We start from the raw sequence: 19,344 nt of genomic DNA, 5'->3' as shown, positions 1-19,344 counted from the left end.
GCTTCTGGGGCCCTCTTGGGACACTCCTACCTACTCTCCCGAGTCGGGTCCCCAAAGCTTTTGCCGCCGGTAGAGGGAGGTGTCCGAACTAGGTGGCCCTGGGCAGAGAAGCCGGAAGGCCGGCAGAGCCCGCGGGAGCGCGGGCGGGGCGCGAAGCGGGAAGCACAAGGCGCGCGCTCCCGTGAGCGCTGGAAGGAGGCGGGGGCGGGGCGCGCGCTCGGGGGGTAAGGGAGCCCGGGGGGAGGGGGTCTTGGTGCGACCGCAGGAAGAGGGCGCTCTGGAGCCGAGCTGGAGGGCGGCTGAGGGCGGGGCCCAGGGAGGGCGTCGACGCCGAGGGGCGGGGTGAAGCGAGGCGGGGACGCGCTCGGGGGGTGGGGAAGGCGGGGGCGCGGCAGTGGCGGGAGCGTCCCTGGTCTCCGCCCCTGTTTCCCACTCTCCTTCCACCTCCGACCGGCCGGGGTTCCGGAGAGGCGCCGTTTGCCGGTCCCCGGAGCCGCCCTGCTGCTGCTGCCTTCTTCCTCCGCTCGCGGTCAGCCCGTCAGTCCCCGCACTGTGCGCTCCTCGGTCTGGGCCATGGATGGGTAAGTGCTTGGCGGCGCGGCTGCTACCAAGCTGCGCTTGCCCGCTTCCTCTCGGCTCTCGGCCGGACGCGCCGAAGCTGAGGAGCCGGACGCGGCGTCGGCGGTCGGAGGAGCGGCCCCGGCCGAGACCGACGGCGGGGCTTCCGGGCGCCTCCTCGGGGAGCCCGGAATCGCGGAGGGGCGGTCCTCCGCAGCCTCTCTTTTCCCCACGGGGCGCCCCCGTAATGTCCGCCCCTGCACACCCTCGCCCGGGGAAGCAGAGGAAAGCCCGGTGCAGCCCCCGGGGGCCGAGGTCCGCCCTCCGCCCGAGGGGCCGGGGAGCCCGGCCCGGCCTCCCGACACTTCCTCTCAGAAAATGGTGCGCGGCGCTGGGGGAGGCGGAGGCGGCGCTCGGGGAGTTGCTGTTTACCGGTGAGGTGGGGCGAGCGCTGGAGCTTCCCCTGGCGCGGAGGCGAGTGGCCGCGGAGGGGCGGACGGCGAGGGCACGCGTCTGTACACGTCTGGGCGGCGACAGGGTCCCGGAGCCGGGGGCCCACGCGGGGTCTCGGCACGGCCGGGGCACCGGCCGCGGTCTCCAGGCTTGAGCTGGGAGCTCTGTTAACGATTTACAGTACACCGGGCGTCTGGACTTGGTGACCCTGGACGCCCTCCCCCGCCCCCCCGGAAACTTAGTGAATCCCCTTCGATGTATGCAAAATATCGTATAAGTGTGATTTTCGAGGTGCTTTTAAACGCTCTAAAAGTGAAAGAGGTCTGTGACCAAAATAAAAAGATTTAGGATCACCGATACAAGTATTTCCCTGGAGACCCAGGGTTATAGGGTGGGACCGTACCGATATTTGAATGATTAAGGAAACAACTAGATGAGGATCTTGGTGAATTAATTGAAGATCGTAGTGTATGTGCATCAAGATTAAAAAAAAATCTCCAGCTCTATTAGAGCCTACAAATCCACTTAATCATTTTCATTATGCACTTGAGATTTTGTTTGGCCTTTTACTTGATTTTGATGACAAGATTTCTGTAAACCTCTTGGTTGTAGAATATGCGGAACTTCCTTCAACAGTAAAGCCGCGTACATGTTGTTGTGTAGTTGATTGTCGTCATGCTGTGTAAAGACGATGGAATCTTCGAACAATTTTTGCCCTCATTAGATTTTACTTATCCTAGTTTTATAGTGTCTCTGGGTTATCTCGTTTGGATGGAGATTGTACATTGCTACAGACGTTAGTGCAATTTTAGATTTCATTTATGATTATGATGGTCTTTAAAGTATTTTTAAAATTTAATCGAAGCTATTTTCATTGTTTAATTGAAGCTTTTCCGAGAGCAGTGTTGAAAACTCATTTCACACCACCTTTTCCAATTACTTTTTATATGTGTGCAGAATTTTCTTGTTTTAATTTTTTGTATACTTACGCCAATATTTCAGTTGAGGAAGGCTGTGAAATTAGTATTTCACTATGTGTAGTGACTTGTCGCTAGACTGTTTGAGTTGACATATGAAGCAGGCGAGGTTTTTGTATTGGAAAATTTATAGTGATAATAGAAGACTCTGGGATTATGCGTCTTGGCTGTTAAACTCTTGGACAACTGTGAAGTGCAAACTTACTCTTCTGGATAGTGTTTAAGAAGTTTACTTTCTCTTCGTCTTAAATACGGTTTGAGAGCTAAAAATTTATTGGTTTAAATATGTGGGGCAGTAGGACATAGTACTGGAAGGTAAGTTCATTTGAGAGTTCCAAGTAGGAGCATGATTTGCCCTTTGCCTTAGGACTGATACGTAGTATACATTACACAATCTATAATTTTTTGTCCACAAGTGTCAGAGTTACTTATCACATTTAACTTTCAAGCAAAAGAAATTTAAGTTTCAAAAGTCTTTAAGGAAAAATTTTAAATCTGTGTGGGTATTGTTTAAAACAATTAAATTTCCATGATTAAACTATCCAGAGTCATAATTTGCTTACTTTTAAGTAATGATGATATAGGTTATGAACAGTATGTAGAATTTTGTTAACAGCTTTCTTTTGGGAGATAAGGAGACAAACTTAGTTGAAGACAGTTTCTTAGGGGTTAGAAGAGATGAATTTTTGTTCACTTTAACAGGGTATTTTCCATCTTGGTTTTAAGGGATATGCTTTTGAACACATTGAATTTATGCTTTTAGGAGGCTAAATACATTTCTACATTTTCCCACAGCCTGAAAAAGGTCCTTTTTCATTATTTTGGATAGTTGAAAAACCACTAGTCAAGTCAATCTGTCTTTCTAGTTCCACCTCAAATCCCACCTGTCTTGTGTGTGTGTATGTTTGTGTTTGTGTTCGTTCATTTCCTCCTGAGATAATTTACACATAAACACAGTTTTGATGTGATAGGATTTTTTAAAAGCAAATATTTGAAGATTTTGATGTCTGAAATTTGATGTTTGTGTTTATTTTTATTCTGGGAAACTGTCTTAGCTATATTTTGGTAAGCCATTTGGGTGGTAGATGCAAATTTGCAAGACACCTTCTATTTTTGTTGTATCTACTCACTGATTTTGTTTCACTTAAAACTTTATGATAATTCACACCAGTGATTTAAGAGAATGAATTTTGGTGATTTTAAGTTTTGGTTTGGATTTGTTACATAGAGGTAAACGGATAAACACATACTCATTTTATTAAAGCACAGCTATATTTTTCTAACTACTAAAAGAATTTGACTTGTTTCCCACATTGCTATTAAAGCTTTGCTTTTACACTCTGCTGTTGCTAGACTGTCTCATCACTTTTCTTTGTATTAACATTTCACAACTCATCACATTCTTATTTTTATTATTTGTTATTATAATGCTTTTTCTTTTTTTTCTTTAATCTTATTATCTCTGTCTTTTAAAAACTTGTTCTCTAACTTTGTTTTCCATTTTCTCTTTTTACTTTTTCCATACAGTGTTGTTACAGATCTTATAGCAGTCGGTTTAAAGGTAGGAATCTTTTAATATCCTTTCATAAGCATTTTTACATCTTAGTTTTGGCATTTTTTTCCAAAGGTGAAATCATCTCACCTACTCATAAAATGATCTATTTTACTGTATGATAATAATCTTTTTATTTAGCTCCAACATAAGTAGACCTGTAGCTAATCCTGGATTTTATATATATATTTAGAATTTATCTACATTATCTTGTTTATCTAAAATGTGAGTAAAAAGTGTAGTCCAGAGTTTCACTTAACTGTTAGGGGTTTTGTTTTGTTTTGTTTTGGCAGTTAAATGTAACCTAGGCTCTGATTTATTTTCCTGTCATGCCCTTTCTTTTATCTTCTCTTTCATGCATTTATGAGTAATAAAGTACCAGCAGCTAAATTTCATCAGTTTCTGTTATATGCAAGCTGCTTTACATATATTTTCACTAATAATTTTAACAGTCCTTCAAGGTAGGTATTAACATTCCCATTTTAGAGATGAAAAAAATCGTTCAGAAAGTTGGTGTTCAAGCTGTGGTGCACTGTCAGAGTTCAGACCCATGTCTTCCTGGTTCTAAAACCAGACTTTTTTTTTTTTTTTTTTTTCCATTGTTCCTAGCTGCCAGTAATGAGGGTTCTGTATAAAATGTGAACAGCAGGAGAGCTGGATAGTTAATACTTCACAGTAATGATTCTACTAATTATAAGTCATTTTAGTTTTATCAAAGTCTTCTCACTTACTGGATTTTAAAATGCAAATCAAGTTCATCAATATGGCTTTTAAAATATAAAAGGAAGTTTTAAGGTTTCCTTTAGCAACTTGTTATTTCATATGTCTGAGTTGAGAATCTAGTTCTAGAGACCACTTACAGTTTCTATTACTGTAGAAAATAGAAATAACTCATGTGTACATTATATGCATTTTATGTAAAGTTGTTCTGCCACTTTCTGTCTATCATCTCTTGCTAACGATTTCAGCATGTCTGCCTTTGGGCTTATTGGATCTGATGGTGGTGCTTATACTCTTAAAACATCTTAAAATATGAGCATAAATACAGCAGACCACATTTTAGACTAGCAGTAGGATGTTCAAGATTAGCATAATTGGGGACTACTGCTTGTACTGTCTGTTAAGTTGGGTAGAGTTAGCTTGCTTTGGCAAACTTTGAACATATTTTATGAGTTGAAAATAAGTGGAGGAGCTTCTTTTGGTGGGAATACACCTTTTTTTTTTGTATCTACTTAAGTCAGTTTATCTTTTGGGAATGATACTCAGGGTAGTAACTGCAGGCTTATATCTTGGCTCCTTTTTGGTGCCCTTGTAGGTGCCTGTGAGGGAAGGAATATTTAATATGAGTGTTGTTTTTGTCTTACCAAAATGTAATTTTTGCTCCTAGAATTTATTTGGGAAAAATGAATACATGAGACATTTTAAAAAATTTCCATTTGGTATTTGAGGAGTTAATGCTTGAAGGACTCTCGTGTCTGTTTTATTGTGGGGGAAAATATAACTTGATGATTAATAAAAGAAAAATTTAAATGTTAAGCACAAAAACCAGATTTGAATACACAATTTGGATTTCTGACTGCCTGTATTGCAGCAGACAATTTGAAAACAAAGATCAGATCATGCTCTGAAGAAAAGATAAACTGATTAGTTGATTCACTGGGCAGTCTATATTTTCATAGACCTAAATACTGGAAATGTTTGTAAAATTATTCATTATGTGGAGATATTTCTCATAAGATTGTTCTGCGTCTTTCCTGCATCCCAGCCAAGGAAGTTTAGTTACCAAGTCATAGGCCAATAAAGCTTATATTTCCCCCAGGTTGTATAACCAAAATTAGTGAATTTAAGTAAGTCCTTCAAGATTGTCTATTATTTTCTTTTATGTGCTGTCTGAATATGATGACACAACAAGTAGTTTTAGCCAGTGGAAGAGTGGATTTCAGGTTTTGTTCCATCGGTTACTTTCCTGGATGCAGAAAAGTAATACGGATTTTATTTTTAGAGAATTGAAAATAGCCTTAATTATGAAATCCATTATCCCAGAGAAAGAAAACTGAATTGTTTTTTGAGATTAAGTGATTCACTGGAATGTGTCATGAGGGCAGGGATTTTTGATATTTCCTTCACTGCTATGTGTCCAGGAATGAATGGATGCCAGTTGGGTGCCATATTTATACTGGAACAAGCCTTCTAATTTCATTAGGGTTTCTTCTAATAGGTATATACCAGGGTGAGAAAGAATTAAATTTGTTTTTTAGATTGGAATTTTCTTAAAGATGAATAAGTATTTTAAGGCAGCTTAGGGCCATGCCATATTTGAGATTTATTTATATACCTAGTTGTGTATGCTGGATGTCCTTTGCAGGGTATTAGTTCTTGTGCCTTGTCTACATTAGACAAGAAAATTGGCCTTTGATACTTCTCATGAAATATTTTTTTTCACATGTTATTTTGTATTTTGAAATGCTTTTAAAACAGTGAGAAGTAATTGCTATCCTTAATTTTTAATTTTTTTAAGTAAAGAATGAACCTGGTGGTTATGAGTGATACTGGTCATGTTTCAAAAACTTTATTATAGCAGATAAATCAAAGTGTCAGTATTGTGGGTAACAGCTTTTTGTGTGTTTGTACTTAAGTATAAATTTCCAGCTCGTACTTTAATTATTATTATTGTTATTATTATTCGGTCTTTTTGTCTTTTTAAGGCCACACCTGCGGCACATGGAGGTTCCCAGGCTAGGGGTCCAATCAGAACTGTAGCCACCAGCCTACACCACAGCCACAGCAATAGCAACACAGGATCCAAGCTGCATCTGCGACCTATACCACAGCTCATGACAATGTCAGATCATTAACCCACTGAGCGAGGTCAGGGATCGAACCCACGTCCTCATGGGTTCTAGTTGGGTTTGCTGACAGCTGAGCCATGATGGGAACTGCTCATACTTTAATTATTACTAGCTAGTTTTATCTTAAGCTCAGTTGTTTCTCACATTCCTAGATATTTCTTCAGAATACTATAATAGCTATTAAATGAGTTTTAAGTGATGATCTTCCATATTGAATATATTTTAGGCATTTTCTGGTTTATCTTTCTATTTTAAATGAATTAGATGAGGAGGGAAAAACAAGTTTGGGGAAAACTGTGATTGGCTTCTAATAATTATCATGCCTGTTACTATATAGGAAAGAACAATGGTATATTTAAATTAATTTGAAGGTTGATTTTCTGTTTGCTCCACCAGGAGTTAGCAGTCCAAATCCAGTTTGCTGCCTGTTTTTGTAAATGGTTTTTTGGAATTCACAACCATGCTCATTTGTTTCCATATTGTCTGGCTACTTTCCCAATCAATGACAGAGGGGTTATAGCAGGGACCATGAAACTGCAGAGTCTAAAATACTTACTTTCTGGGAGTTCCTGTTGTGGTTCAGCCATAGTGAATCCAACTAGTATCCATGAGAATGTGGGTTCGATTCCTGGCCTCACTCAATGGGTTTAGGATCTGGCGTTGCCATGAGCTGTGGTGTGGGTCGAACATGTGGCTTGGATCCAGGGTTGCTGTGGCTGTGGTATAGGCCAGCAGCTACAGCTCCAATTCAGCCCCTAGCCTGGGAACCTCCATATGCTGTAGGTACAGCCCTAAAAAAAGGCAAAAAAAAAAATTACTTTCTGGCTTTGTAGAAAAAATTTGCCTACTGCTTGCTGGGCTTGAACTACAGAAAATACAGTAGGCCTTTGCCAGAAATCTTTTTTTTCTTTTTCTTCTGTCTTTGTTATTTGTTCTTACTTGGATTTTGAACAAAATGATGGAATAGGAGCCAGTAGAGGAATCCTGTTTGATCTGGAAATTTTCCGTGAAGAGTCTGAAAGTTTGAAAAACCAAGTTCCTGAGATCTTTTAGTTTACTTAACATCTCTTCCCTTAGTCTTTCATTATGTTTGAATTTGCTTTGATAAACTCATACAAACTTCTCTTGCTTGATGTACTGATGGATCTTTTTTTTTTTTTTTTTTTTCTTCCCTTTTTATTGCCTCACCTGTAGCATCTGGAAGTTTCTGGCTAGGGGTCGAATCAGAGCTGCAGTTGCTGACCTATACCACAGCCATGGCAACATCAGATCCTAGCCCCATCTGTGACCTACACCACAGCTTGCTTGTAGTGCCAGATCCTTAACCCGCTGAGCGAGGCTATGGACACTATGTTGGGATTTTTAAAAAATACACTTACAGTCTTCCAGGGCTTCATCTGGCTTGTCAGTTTTCTCATACAACTCTGCTGTCCTCAGTATTGCCGTGATGTAGCTGGAGTTTTAACTGATTTACTTTGCTGCAGTCACTGATGGCCATCTCTTGTCCTGTTTCATCCTTGCAGCAGCTTTATTTGAAAACAATAGATCTGGAGTTCCCGTCGTGGCGCAGTGGTTAACGAATCCGACTAGGAGCCATGAGTTTGCCGGTTCGGTCCCTGCCCTTGCTCAGTGGGTTAACGATCCGGCGTTGCCCTGAGCTGTGGTGTAGGTTGCAGACGCGGCTCGGATCCCGCGTTGCTGTGGCTCTGGCGTAGGCTGGTGGCTACAGCTCCGATTCGACCCCTAGCCTGGGAACCTCCATATGCCGCGGGAGCGGCCCAAGAAATAGCAACAACAACAACAACAACAACAACAAAAAAGACAAAAGACAAAAAAAAAAAAAAGAAAAAGAAAACAATAGATCTGTCTTTCTGGAAGCGGGATGGACACATCTGAAGGGCTAGAGTATGAGAACTTTAGGATTCTATATAATCTTTTATTAAACTGTTCGTTTCCCTCCTCCTTTAGTCTAGTGCTCTTTTCTCTCTTTTTCTTTTCATCTGGCATGTCCCGTACACCCCCTCCCCCCAATTCTGTTAGATATTCTTCATCTAGTTAGAGAAATTCACGTCATGATCAGGTTTGATCTCAACCTTGTCTACTCCTGACTCCTCCTCAAAAGAGGCGCTGGACTCCTGAAAACACTCCTCTTCCCCCTGGTTCCCTTGGCAATGGCCTTAACATCCTGGAGCAGCTTACTCTGAGAATGGTGATCTTTGGCATTAGAATCTGGAGGGCTAGCACACTCTGTTTCCTGGAGATTAAACTTTCAAACCGTTGAACAGATCCTCTGGAACCCTCCAATTTTCAGCCTTCCCCTCCATGCTGAATCACTGTCTTATCCTCTAAAGATTCTGATGGATTGGTCTGCAGTTGAACCAGGGCATCTGTGTTTCTAAAAAGACATCCCAGGTGATTCTCACATATAGCTAGTTAAGAACCGCTGCTGTAGAAGCTGAGTCTTTTTTCTTTTAAACTGAGCTATAACTTACATAAAGTGAAATGAATAGGTCTTAAGAGTACAGTGCAATAAATTTTGACAAATGGATCCCCCTCTATTTCCTTACTCCCCAATCATGCAATAGAACATCATTCCAAAAAGTTTCCTGTTGCTCTTTTCCAGACTCTGTCTAGGCAACTCTTTTGATTTCTATCAGCATAGATTAATTTTACATGTTTCTGAGCTTCATATAAATGGAATAAAATATTCATACTTCATATATACAGCGTAGCTCTTTGATAATATGGCTTTTACTCAGCAAAATGGATTTTTAGATTTATCCATGTTCTGCATATCAATTCATTCTTATTTATTTCTGAGAGTATTCCATTGTGTGAATATATCACAGTATTTAAAAATCCATTCTCGGATTTCCCACTGTGGCTCAATGGGTTAAGAACCCAAGTACATCTGCTGTGGTCTCTATGGAGGTGTGGTTTGGTTCCCAGCCTGGTGTAGTGGTTTAAAGGATCCCATGTTGCTGCAGTTGTGGTGTAGGTTGTAGGTCGTAGGTTGTAGGTTGTAGCTTCAGCTTAGATTCAACCCCAGGTCTGGCAACTTCCAAATGCTGCATGCATGGCCATTAAAAAATAAATAAATAAATAAAAATAAAAATCCATTCGCATGTTGATGGACTATTTGAGTTCTTTTTAGATTTGAGCTATTATGAATAATGCTGCTGTAAACATTTGTATATTTCTTTGGGTAGAGAGATGTGCTTCATTGTATGCTGTGCCTAGGAGTAAAATTGGATATATGTAAGTTTAACTTTGTTATTTTGCAAAATGTTGTGCCAGTTTACCCTCTGACCAGCTTTGTGTTACAGTTTGGATTGCCCCACATCCTTGCCCACACTTTACTGTTATCTGTTGTAGAGAATGTTGCTAGAATGGCTGGTAGTATCTCATTATATTTTTAATTTGCATTCACCTGATGACTGGTAGTGGTGTGTACCATTTCATGTGCTTATTAGCTACTTATCTTCTTTTATGAATGTTAACTTTTTTGCATATTCTTTTAAAGTGGGTTTCTTGTAGACAGTATACAGTTAGGTCTTTTTTTGAAAATCCACTCTGACAATCTGTCTCTTAATTGTAGACCATTACCATTCATACTTCAAGGAATGATTAATTTCTTTGGATTAGTAACTACCTTGTTCGTAACTCTTTTCTTTTCATTGACTGGTTCTTTGCTTTTATTTTCTACCTCTCATTTTTGCCTTCTCTGTTTTTCGTTTTTTGGTTTGTTTTTCTTCTTTTTTGTTTTGGCTGTGCCCTTGGCATGCAGAAGTTCTTGGGCCAGGGATCAAACCCCGGCCCTCAGTATTGACTGGAGCCACTGCAGTGACAACGCTGGATTATTTTTTTCCTTTTTTTTTTTAAGGATCGCAGGTGCAGCCTGGATTCCCAGGCTAGGGGTCGAATTGGAGCTACACCTGCCAGCCTATGCCACAGCAGTGCCGGGTCCGAGCCACATCTGCAACCTACACTACAGCTCGAGCTGGACCCCCACTGAGCAAGGCCAGAAATTGAACCTTTATCCTCATGGATACTACTCGGGTTTTGTTTCCACTGAGCCACAGTGGAAACGCCAATGTTGGATTCTTAACTGCTATAAGAGAACTCCCTTGCCTTCTGTTTTGTTTTTTTTTTTTTATCTTTAAAAAAATTTTATTATGGTTGATGTATAGTGTTCTATCAATTTCTGTTGTACAGCAAAGTGATCCAGTCATATATATATATACACACACACACATATGTATATACACACACATATATATATATACACACACACACAAACATTCTTTTTCTCACATTATCCTCCATCCTGTTCCAGCACAAGTGATTAAATACAGTTCTCTGTGCTATACAGCAGGATCTCATTGCTTATCCACTACAAATGCAATAGTTTGCACCTACTAACCCCAAACTCATGGTCCATCCCACTTCCTCCTCCTCCCTCTTGGCAACCACAAGTCTATTCTCCATGTCCATGAGTTTGTTTCTTTTCTGTAGAAAGGGTCATTTGTGCCATATATTAGATTCCAGGTATAAGTGCTCTCATATGGTATTTGTCTTTCTCTTTATGACTTACTTCACTTAGTATGAGAGTCTCTAGTTCCATCCATATAAATGATTCTTTTAGATCAGTTAAGAATAAGAAGAATAAGGGCTGTAAAATACTTGCCGTTCATTTATTCCTTCTCCAGCAGTCTTCCTTTCTTTATTTAGTTCCAAGTTCTGATCTGTTTAATTTCTTGTCTCCCTAAAGACCCTCTTTTAACATTTCTTGTAGGGCAGTTCTGATAATACATATCCTTGGTTTTTTTGTCTGGGGAAGTCTTTATTTTTCCTTTATTTTTTAAGGATACTTTTCATATAGAATCTAGGCTTTTTTTTTTTTTTTTCTTTCCATTAACACTTTAAATATTCCACTTTGCTTTCTTCCTACTTAACATGGTTTCTGATGAGAGAGAAACCTCTGTAATTCTATTTTTTTTTTTTTTATTTTCCCACTGTACAGCAAGGGGGTCAGGTTATCCTTAGATGTATACATTGCAGTTACAGTTTTTTCCCCCACCCTTTCTTCTGTTGCGACATGAGTATCTAGACATAGTTCTCAATGCTATTCAGCAGGATCTCCTTGTAAATCTATTCTAGGTTGTGTCTGATATGTAATTCTATTTTTGTTTGTTTGTTTTTTGTCGTTTTCAGGGCTGCACCCATGGCATATAGAGGTTCCCAGGCTGGGGGTCTAATTGGAGCTGTAGCCACTGGCCTATGCCAGAGCCACAGCAATGCAGGATCCTTAACCCACTGAGCTAGGCCAGGGATCGAACCCGCAACCTCATGGTTCCTAGTTGGATTTGTTAACCACTAAGCCACGACGGGAACTCCTGTAGTTCTTTTTTTTTTTAAGATTTTTATTTTTATTTTGTCATAGTCATCGTAGTTGATTTACAGTGTTCTGTCAATTTCTGCTGTACAGCAAAGTGACCCACTCATATATATGTGTATATATATATATATATACACATTCTTTTTCTCACATCTCTGTAATTCTTATCCTTATTCCTCTATAGTTAAGGTGTTTTTTTTTCCTTCTGTTTTTCCCCCAAGATTTTCTCTTTGTTTCTGGTTTTCTGCAATTTGAATGATATGCTGAAGTGCATATTTTTTGGTGTTATCCTACTTGGTGTTCTCTGAGATCCAGATTTGTGGTTTGGTGTTTGTCTTTGATTATGGAAAGCTCTTGGTCGTTCATTACTTTCAGATGTTTCTTCTGCTTCACTGTCCCTTCCTCTCTCCCTCCCTCTGCTCCCTCCCTTCCTTCCTTCCTTTTTTTCCAGTTGTTTTTTCTTTTTGCATTTCAGTTTGGGAAGTTTTTATTGAAATATCTTCAAGCTCATATTCATTTCCCCAGCCATGTCCAGCCTGTTGATGAGAGTTTGTGAAAGATTGGTGTTATTTCTTCCTTAAATGTTTGATAGAATTCATCAGTGAGTGCAGTTTCTCTCTGAGAAGGTTTTTAATCATGACTTCAGTTTAAAAATAGATATTGTGGAGTTCCTGTTGTGGCTCAGCAATAAGGAACCTGACTAGTATCCATGAAGACAAGGGTGATCCCTGTTCTCACTCAGTGGGTTAAGGATCTGGCATTGCTGTGAGCTGTGGTGTAGGTCATAGATGTGGCTTGGATCTGGTGTTGCTGTGGTTGTGGTGCAGGCCGGCAGCTGCAGCTCTGATTAGACTCCTAGCCTGGGAAATTCCATATGCCACAGGTGCAGCCCTAAAAAGATAAAAAGATATTGGGTGGAGTTCCCTAGTGACCTAGAGGTTAAGGATCCAGTAATATCACTGCTGTGGCTTGGGTCACTGCTATGGCATGGGTCCAATCTCTGGCCCATGGGTGCAGCCAAAAAAAGAAAAATAGGTATTGGTCTATTCAGGTTTTTTTCTTTCTTTAGCTGCATCCCACAAATTTTGATGTGCTGGGTTTTAATTTTCACTCATTGCAAAGTATTTTCTACTCTCTCTGTGATTTTTCTTTTTACCTATGCTTATTTATAAATGTGTGACTTAATTTCTTCTTTTTTCTTTTCTTTTTTTTTTTTGGCTGCACCATATGGAAGTTCCCAGGCCAGGGATCAAACCTGTGCCACAACAGTGACCCAGGCCATGGTGGTGACAACACTGAGTCCTTAACCCATTGTGCCACAAGGGAACTCCTACCTTTTTTTTTTTTTAATGGGTGTACCCACAGCATATGAAAGTTCTGAGGCCAGGGGTTGAATCTGAGCCGCAGCTGCAGCAACGCAGGATCCTTTGAACCCACTGCGCTGGGCTAGAGATCATACTTGTGTCTCTGAAGTGACCTGAGCCTCTGCGGTTAGATTCTTAACCCCACTGCACCACAGCAGGAACTCCTGTTGTTGTCTTTAAAAAAAAAAAAATTCTTTTTGGCCGCACCTGTGGCATGTAGAAGTTCCTGGGCCAGGGATTGAACCCACACCACAGCAGTGACCCAGGCCCCAGCGGTGACAATACCAGCTCCTTAATCCATTGAGCCTCCAGGGAGCTCCCCCCCCGTTTTTTTAAATGCTGCTTTTTTTTTTTTTTTTTGTCTTTTTGCCATTTCTAGGGCTGCTCCCATGGCATATGGAGGTTCCCAGGCTAGGGGTCCAATCGGAGCTGTAGCCGCCGGGCAGGGATCGAACCTGCAACCTCATGGTTCCTAGTCGGATTTGTTAACCACTGAGCCACGACAGGAACTCCGAATGCTGCTTTGATCAAAGAACATGCTCTATACCATTTCAGTCCCTTAAATTTCCTGAGATTTGTTTTAATGTCAAGTTTATGGTGTGTATTTATGAATGTTCTCTGTACACTTGGGAAAAAAATGTGTACTTCTGTTGGGTGTAGTGCCTTATAAATGTCAATAGCATAAACTGGTTGAAGTTTCAAGTCTTGTGTAACCTTCCTTCCTGATTTTCTTTCTGTTCTGTTAATTACTGAAAGAGGAGAGGAATATTGGAATTTCCGTCTGTAATTGTGGGATTTGTTATTTCTTTCAGTAGTTCTGTCCGTTTTTGCCTTGTATATTTTAAAGCTCAATTATTAAATCCATTCACGTTTAGGTATGCTGTATTTTCTTGATGAATTGACTTTTAAAAAATCATTCGTAATACACATTTTTATTAATTCCTGTCCTGAAATCTGCTTTGTCTGATATAAATGTAGTCATTCCAGTCATTCCACTTTTCTTATGATTAGTATTTGTATAATATGTCTTTCCTTTCCCTCCGTTTTTTTTTTTTTTTTTTTTTTTTTTGCTTTTAGAACCGCACCTGCAGCATATGGAGGTTCCCAAGGTAGGGGTCTAATCAGCACTATAGCTGCTGGCCTATGCCAGAGCCACAGCAATGCTAGACCTACACCACAGCTCACAGCAACACCAGATCCTTAACCCACTGAGCAAGGCCAGGGATTGAACCTGCAACCTCATGGTTCCTAGTCGGATTTGTTTCCACTGAGCCACAATGGGAACTCCTTCCTTTTCTTTTAATCTGTCTGTATTTAACACAGGTTAAAGGATGGATGGACCAAAGAGATAACAAATAGCAAGATGGTGGGCTTAAATCTTCTATAAGGATTAGGTTCCGGAAGACTGGTTTCTCTTGCTTTCTCTTTATTTGTTCTCATTAAAGTGAGCTGCCTTAGGGAGAGGCCCATTTACAAAAGGAATCCTGCCAGCAACTACCTGACTGAGCTTGGAAGTGGAACCTCATTTTCTCTATTGAGCCTTGAGATGATTCCTGCCTGTGAGAGACTCTGAGCCAGAGCACTTCGCTCATAAGCCATGCCCAGATTCCTGACTCGCAGACATTGAGTTTAAAAATACATGTTTTTTTTTAAGTTGCTGGATTTTGGAGTAATTTTTTATGCATCTATACATAACTAATACAGCTACTTTACTCAAAGTAGTGAATAAATATTGGAAAAAATAAATAATAAAATAGCTTATTAATGGCCAAGTAAGATTATGTAAGTGCAAATACTTTTTTTTGGGTGTAAATCACTATGCATAGGACTTTTTTGGTGTGTCTTTTGTCTTTTTAGAGCTGCGCCTGAGGCATATGGAGGTTCCCAGGGGTCTGTCGGAGCTATTGCTGCCATACTATGCCACAGCCACAGCAACGCCAGATCCGAGCTGCGTCTGCAACCTACACCACAGATCAAGGCAGTGCTGGATCCTTAACCCACTGAGCGAGGCCAGGGATCCAACCCTCAGCCTCATGGTTCCTAGTCAGATTTGTTTCTGCTGCATCCTGAGGGGAACTCCCGCATGTGAATTTTTTATATTACCACATTAGTTCCTCCCCCAATAGTTAACCATAGTTTGTACATACCTTGATTATTCTTTTTAAAGGTTTTTTTTCCTTAATGTGCTAATGTAAATTTCACTGATAATCTTATTTTTTAAAAACTTTAATATAAACTATGGAAAGATTGCAGAATAGTACAAAAAGTTTTATGACCATTACCCAGTACTTCTCATTTGTCCCATTTGTTTTATTATTCATTTATAGTCTTTCTCTCTTTCTCTTATTCATATTATGTATGTTGCTTTGTGTGGATATATGTATATGTCTCTATATCCTTTTTTTTTCTTTCCTCTGAATCATCACTTGGTTAGCATGATTGTCAGCCAGGCTTCTCCACTTCTCCACTATATTAAGTTACTCATTTTCCTTTTGTAGTCAATAATTTGTCAAGGAAATTGCTTGAAACTTCACTAACATAGTTTTACTTTATTTTAACCCCTAAATACTTCAGAGTGTATTGCCTAAAAGCAGAGACATTTGTCATTACTGTAACATAATTGTCACAATCTGAAAATTAATCTGAAATGTTTCCTCAGTCTTTGATTCATGACATTTACATTTTAAAAGAATATAGACATATTGTTGTGTAGGCTATCCCTTACTTTGAGTTTATCTGTTCCTTATAAGTAGGTTTAGATTGTGTGTTTTTGCATGAATACTGCAGGAGTTATATTCTTAGTGTATCGTATTAGAAGACAAAGGATGTTGATTTGTCATATTTTGTGTGTTAACTTTGGTCACTTGGTAAAGGTTGTGTTGCCAGGTTTTCGACTGTAAATTCTCTGTTTTGCTCTTTGTAACTAGTAAGTCTTTTGTGGAGTGATACTTTGAGGCCATGCTAATGTTATTTTAACTCACAAACTTTAACCTGCAGCATACATTTGATGGTTCTTGCCAAAATTCATTATTGTAAGTTATTATAGATGTAAAGTTGTGATTTTCTAATTTTATTTTTGGAATCAAGACTTCATTCACAAGCTGCTTAAAATGAACTGAGTAACTCATTCTTCTGTTGTTTTGTGTAACAACTTTTTTCTTGAAAGTTTGGTTGATCTCACCTGTAATGTCATCTGGACCTGGATTGGGAATGGGGGATATAGATGACTTTGTGGTTTCACTGCCTTTAATTCTTGTGATCAGTTTAGGTTCTCTATTACTCTCATACTAGTTTGGGGATTTGGATTTGTTCTGATGCTCTTTTTCTAATATTTCGAGTTAGATAATTAACTTTTTTTTTTTCGTTTCTTTTTTAGGGCCACACTCATGGCATATGGAGGTTCCCAGGCTAGGAATCAAATCCAAGCTCCAGCTGCCAGCCTACGCCACAGCCATGGCAACACAGGATCTGAGCCATATCTGTGACCTACAACACAGCTCATGGCAATGCCAGATCCTTAACCCACACTAGTCGGGTTAGTTATTGCTGGGCCACGATGGGAACCCCCTGTCATAATTTCTTTATCCATTCATCTGTTGATGTACCTTTCGGTTGGCTATTGTAAATAGTGCTGCTGTGTACATTGGGGTATATGTATCCTTTAAAGAAAATTGCCTTTTTAACTCCAGGTTTATTTAATGGTTTTAAAAGTTTAGTTTCTGGAGTTCCCATTGTGGCTCAGTGGATAACGAACCCAACTAGTATCCATGAGGCCTCAGGTTCGATCCCTGCCCTGGCTCAGTCGGTTAAGGATCCAGCATTGCTGTGGCTGTGGTGTAGGCCGGCAGCTACAACTCTGATTCAACCCCTAGCCTGGAAACTTCCTTATGCCTCTGGTCCTGCCCTAAAAAGACAAAAAAAAGGAAAAGTTTAGTTTCTAAAAATTAGCTACTCTTTTTTTATTGTTTCTAATTTTATTATAGAGAACATAGTATGTTTAGTATGTTTCTTTGGATAGTATTGAGACTTCTTTTATAAACTGATTCAGAAATTAGCAAACTATTGGCCCAAGGGCAAATTTGGCTCACTGCCATCTGTTTATACATCCTGTAACTTAAAATGGTCTTTATACTTCTAAATGGTTAAAAGAAATCCATTGATTAATATTTTGTAGCAGGTGAAAAATAGATGAGATTAAAACCTCAGTGTCTATAAATAAAAGTTTATTGGAACACAGCCGTGCTCATTTATTTTCACATTGTCTTAGATTCTTTTGTGAATTGTGACAGAAACTTCATGGCCCACAAAGCCTAAAATACTTTATTCTTTGACCCTTTACATATAAAATTTGCCAACCTGATAAAATGTCTGTTTTTGTGTTTATTCTTAGTTAGATGTTTGTTTCTGCATTTAGTATATTTATTAGCTCAAGTTATTGGTTATGTTATTTGTTTTTTTCTGGTCATATTTTGTCGTTTGGTCTATTGGTTCCTAAGAAAAACACATTAAAATTTTTATGCAGGAGTTCCCATTGTGGCTCAGCAGAAACAAAACTGACTGGTTATCCAGGTTCGGTCCCTGCCCTCGATCAGTGGGTTAAGGATCCGGCATTGCCATGAGCTGTGGTGTAGGTCGCAGACGTGGCTCGGATCCTGTGTTGCTGTGGCTGTGGTGTAGGCTGGCGGCTACAGCTCAGATTGGACCCCTAGCCTGGGAACCTCCATATGCCTCAGGCGCAGGCCTCAAAAGACAAAAGACAAAATAATAATGGTGATAATAATAAAAAAAAGAAGCAGTGGTGTTATGAAGAGTTTAGCAGAATTTGATGATGTAATAAAGGATAATAGTGTGAGGAAAATAATAGTGTTAAAATGTCATGGAAAACAGAAGTAAACAAATGAATAAATAAGTGTCTGACTATTAACCAAATTAGAATGTGGCATGATGTTCAGAAATTGATAGAGTATAATAAAGAATCCATTTGATCTTGGTTCTAGAAATAGTCTTTTTCATGTGGTTCTAAGGTTGTGACATTAGGCACAGAGTAAAATTAAAGTGTGCCGGGATTATGTTTCCTTGAACAATATTTATATAGTAATAAAAATGTAAATGCTATTATTGATTTTCAACTTTGAGTCACCCTTTGGGCAGGACCTGAATGGACAAAGCCTAGAATGTTGTTATTGCAGGGCAGAATGTTACAACTAAAATAATAAAAAAGTAAAAATAAAGCTGACAGATGGAAGGAGAAAACAGATCACTAGCCCCAAAAGGGTTCTCTCAAAATGGAGAATCAGAGGTAATGTCAAATTGACTAAATAATCAACATGAGATGGAAGTATAGTATTTAAAGTTCAAAAGTACCAATAAAAGTGAAGTTCCCGTCGTGGCTCAGTGGTTAACGAATCCGACTACATGAGATTGCGGGTTTGATCCCTGGCCTTGCTTAGTGGGTTAAGGATCTGGCGTTGCCATGAGCTGTGGTGTAGGTTGCAGACTCGGCTCGGATCCCGAGTTGCTGTGGCTGTGGCGTAGGCCGGTGGCTACAGCTCTGATTAGACTCCTAGCCTGGGAACCTCCATATGCTGTGGGAAGCGGCCCCAGAAAACGTAAAAAGACAAAAAAGACCAAAAAAAAAAAAAAAAAGCAATAAAAGAATTAAAATTAATAGCCTATATTTCAGACTTGAGAGGATAGGAAAAAAGGAATTGTAAGAGATAAGTTTTCATATTAGAGATTAGTCAGTTTGTTTGTTTGTTTGTTTATTGTCTTTTTAGGGCCTCACTTGCAGCATACGGAAGTTCCCAGGCTAGGAGTCGAATTGGAGCTACAGCTGTCAGCCTACGCCAACGGCCGCAGCAACACAGGATCCAAGCCATGTCTGCAATCTATACCACAGCTCATGAGAATGCTGGATCCTTAACCCACTCAACAAGGCCTGCATTCTCATGGTACTAGTCGGGTTCATTACTGCTGAGCTGTGATGGGAATTCCTAGTCAATTTATTTTTAAAGTTGATAATTTAAAAGTAGTGGTATAAGCATATTATCTAGTGTTATGGTGAATCTTTTAGAATAAGAACTGTTTAAAAATTGGATTTGGGTGGAGAGATTTGCTTTTATCATATAAACTTCTTTATATGTTTGTTACAGTACACATATTTGATAAAAATAAAAAATAAGTTCATAAATAA

General features: G+C 39.7%; 1 protein-coding gene across 5 annotated transcripts in view; it reads left to right on the top strand.

Annotated features, from left to right (window-relative positions):
* The window catches only part of PTBP3 (polypyrimidine tract binding protein 3), a 106,344-nt gene continuing 87,364 nt past the window's right edge, over nt 365-19,344 (top strand). For 2 of the 5 annotated variants that reach the window (XM_021084313.1, XM_013993753.2), the window contains exons 1-2: nt 444-581; nt 3,516-3,549. In XM_021084313.1, coding sequence (XP_020939972.1) covers nt 574-581; nt 3,516-3,549 — 42 coding nt within the window. In that variant the 5' untranslated portion in view covers nt 444-573. Of the gene's footprint in view, nt 582-782; nt 993-3,515; nt 3,550-19,344 lie in introns of those variants that run through there. The other 3 variants (XM_013993751.2, XM_013993752.2, XM_005660329.3) reach the window with 3 other exon arrangements.

The sequence above is a fragment of the Sus scrofa genome, chromosome 1 (assembly GCF_000003025.6).
Source record: "Sus scrofa isolate TJ Tabasco breed Duroc chromosome 1, Sscrofa11.1, whole genome shotgun sequence".
NCBI classification, from domain to species: Eukaryota; Metazoa; Chordata; class Mammalia; order Artiodactyla; family Suidae; genus Sus; species Sus scrofa.
Note: the sequence above shows the minus strand (reverse complement) of the source record. Positions and strands in the feature narration are given on the sequence as shown.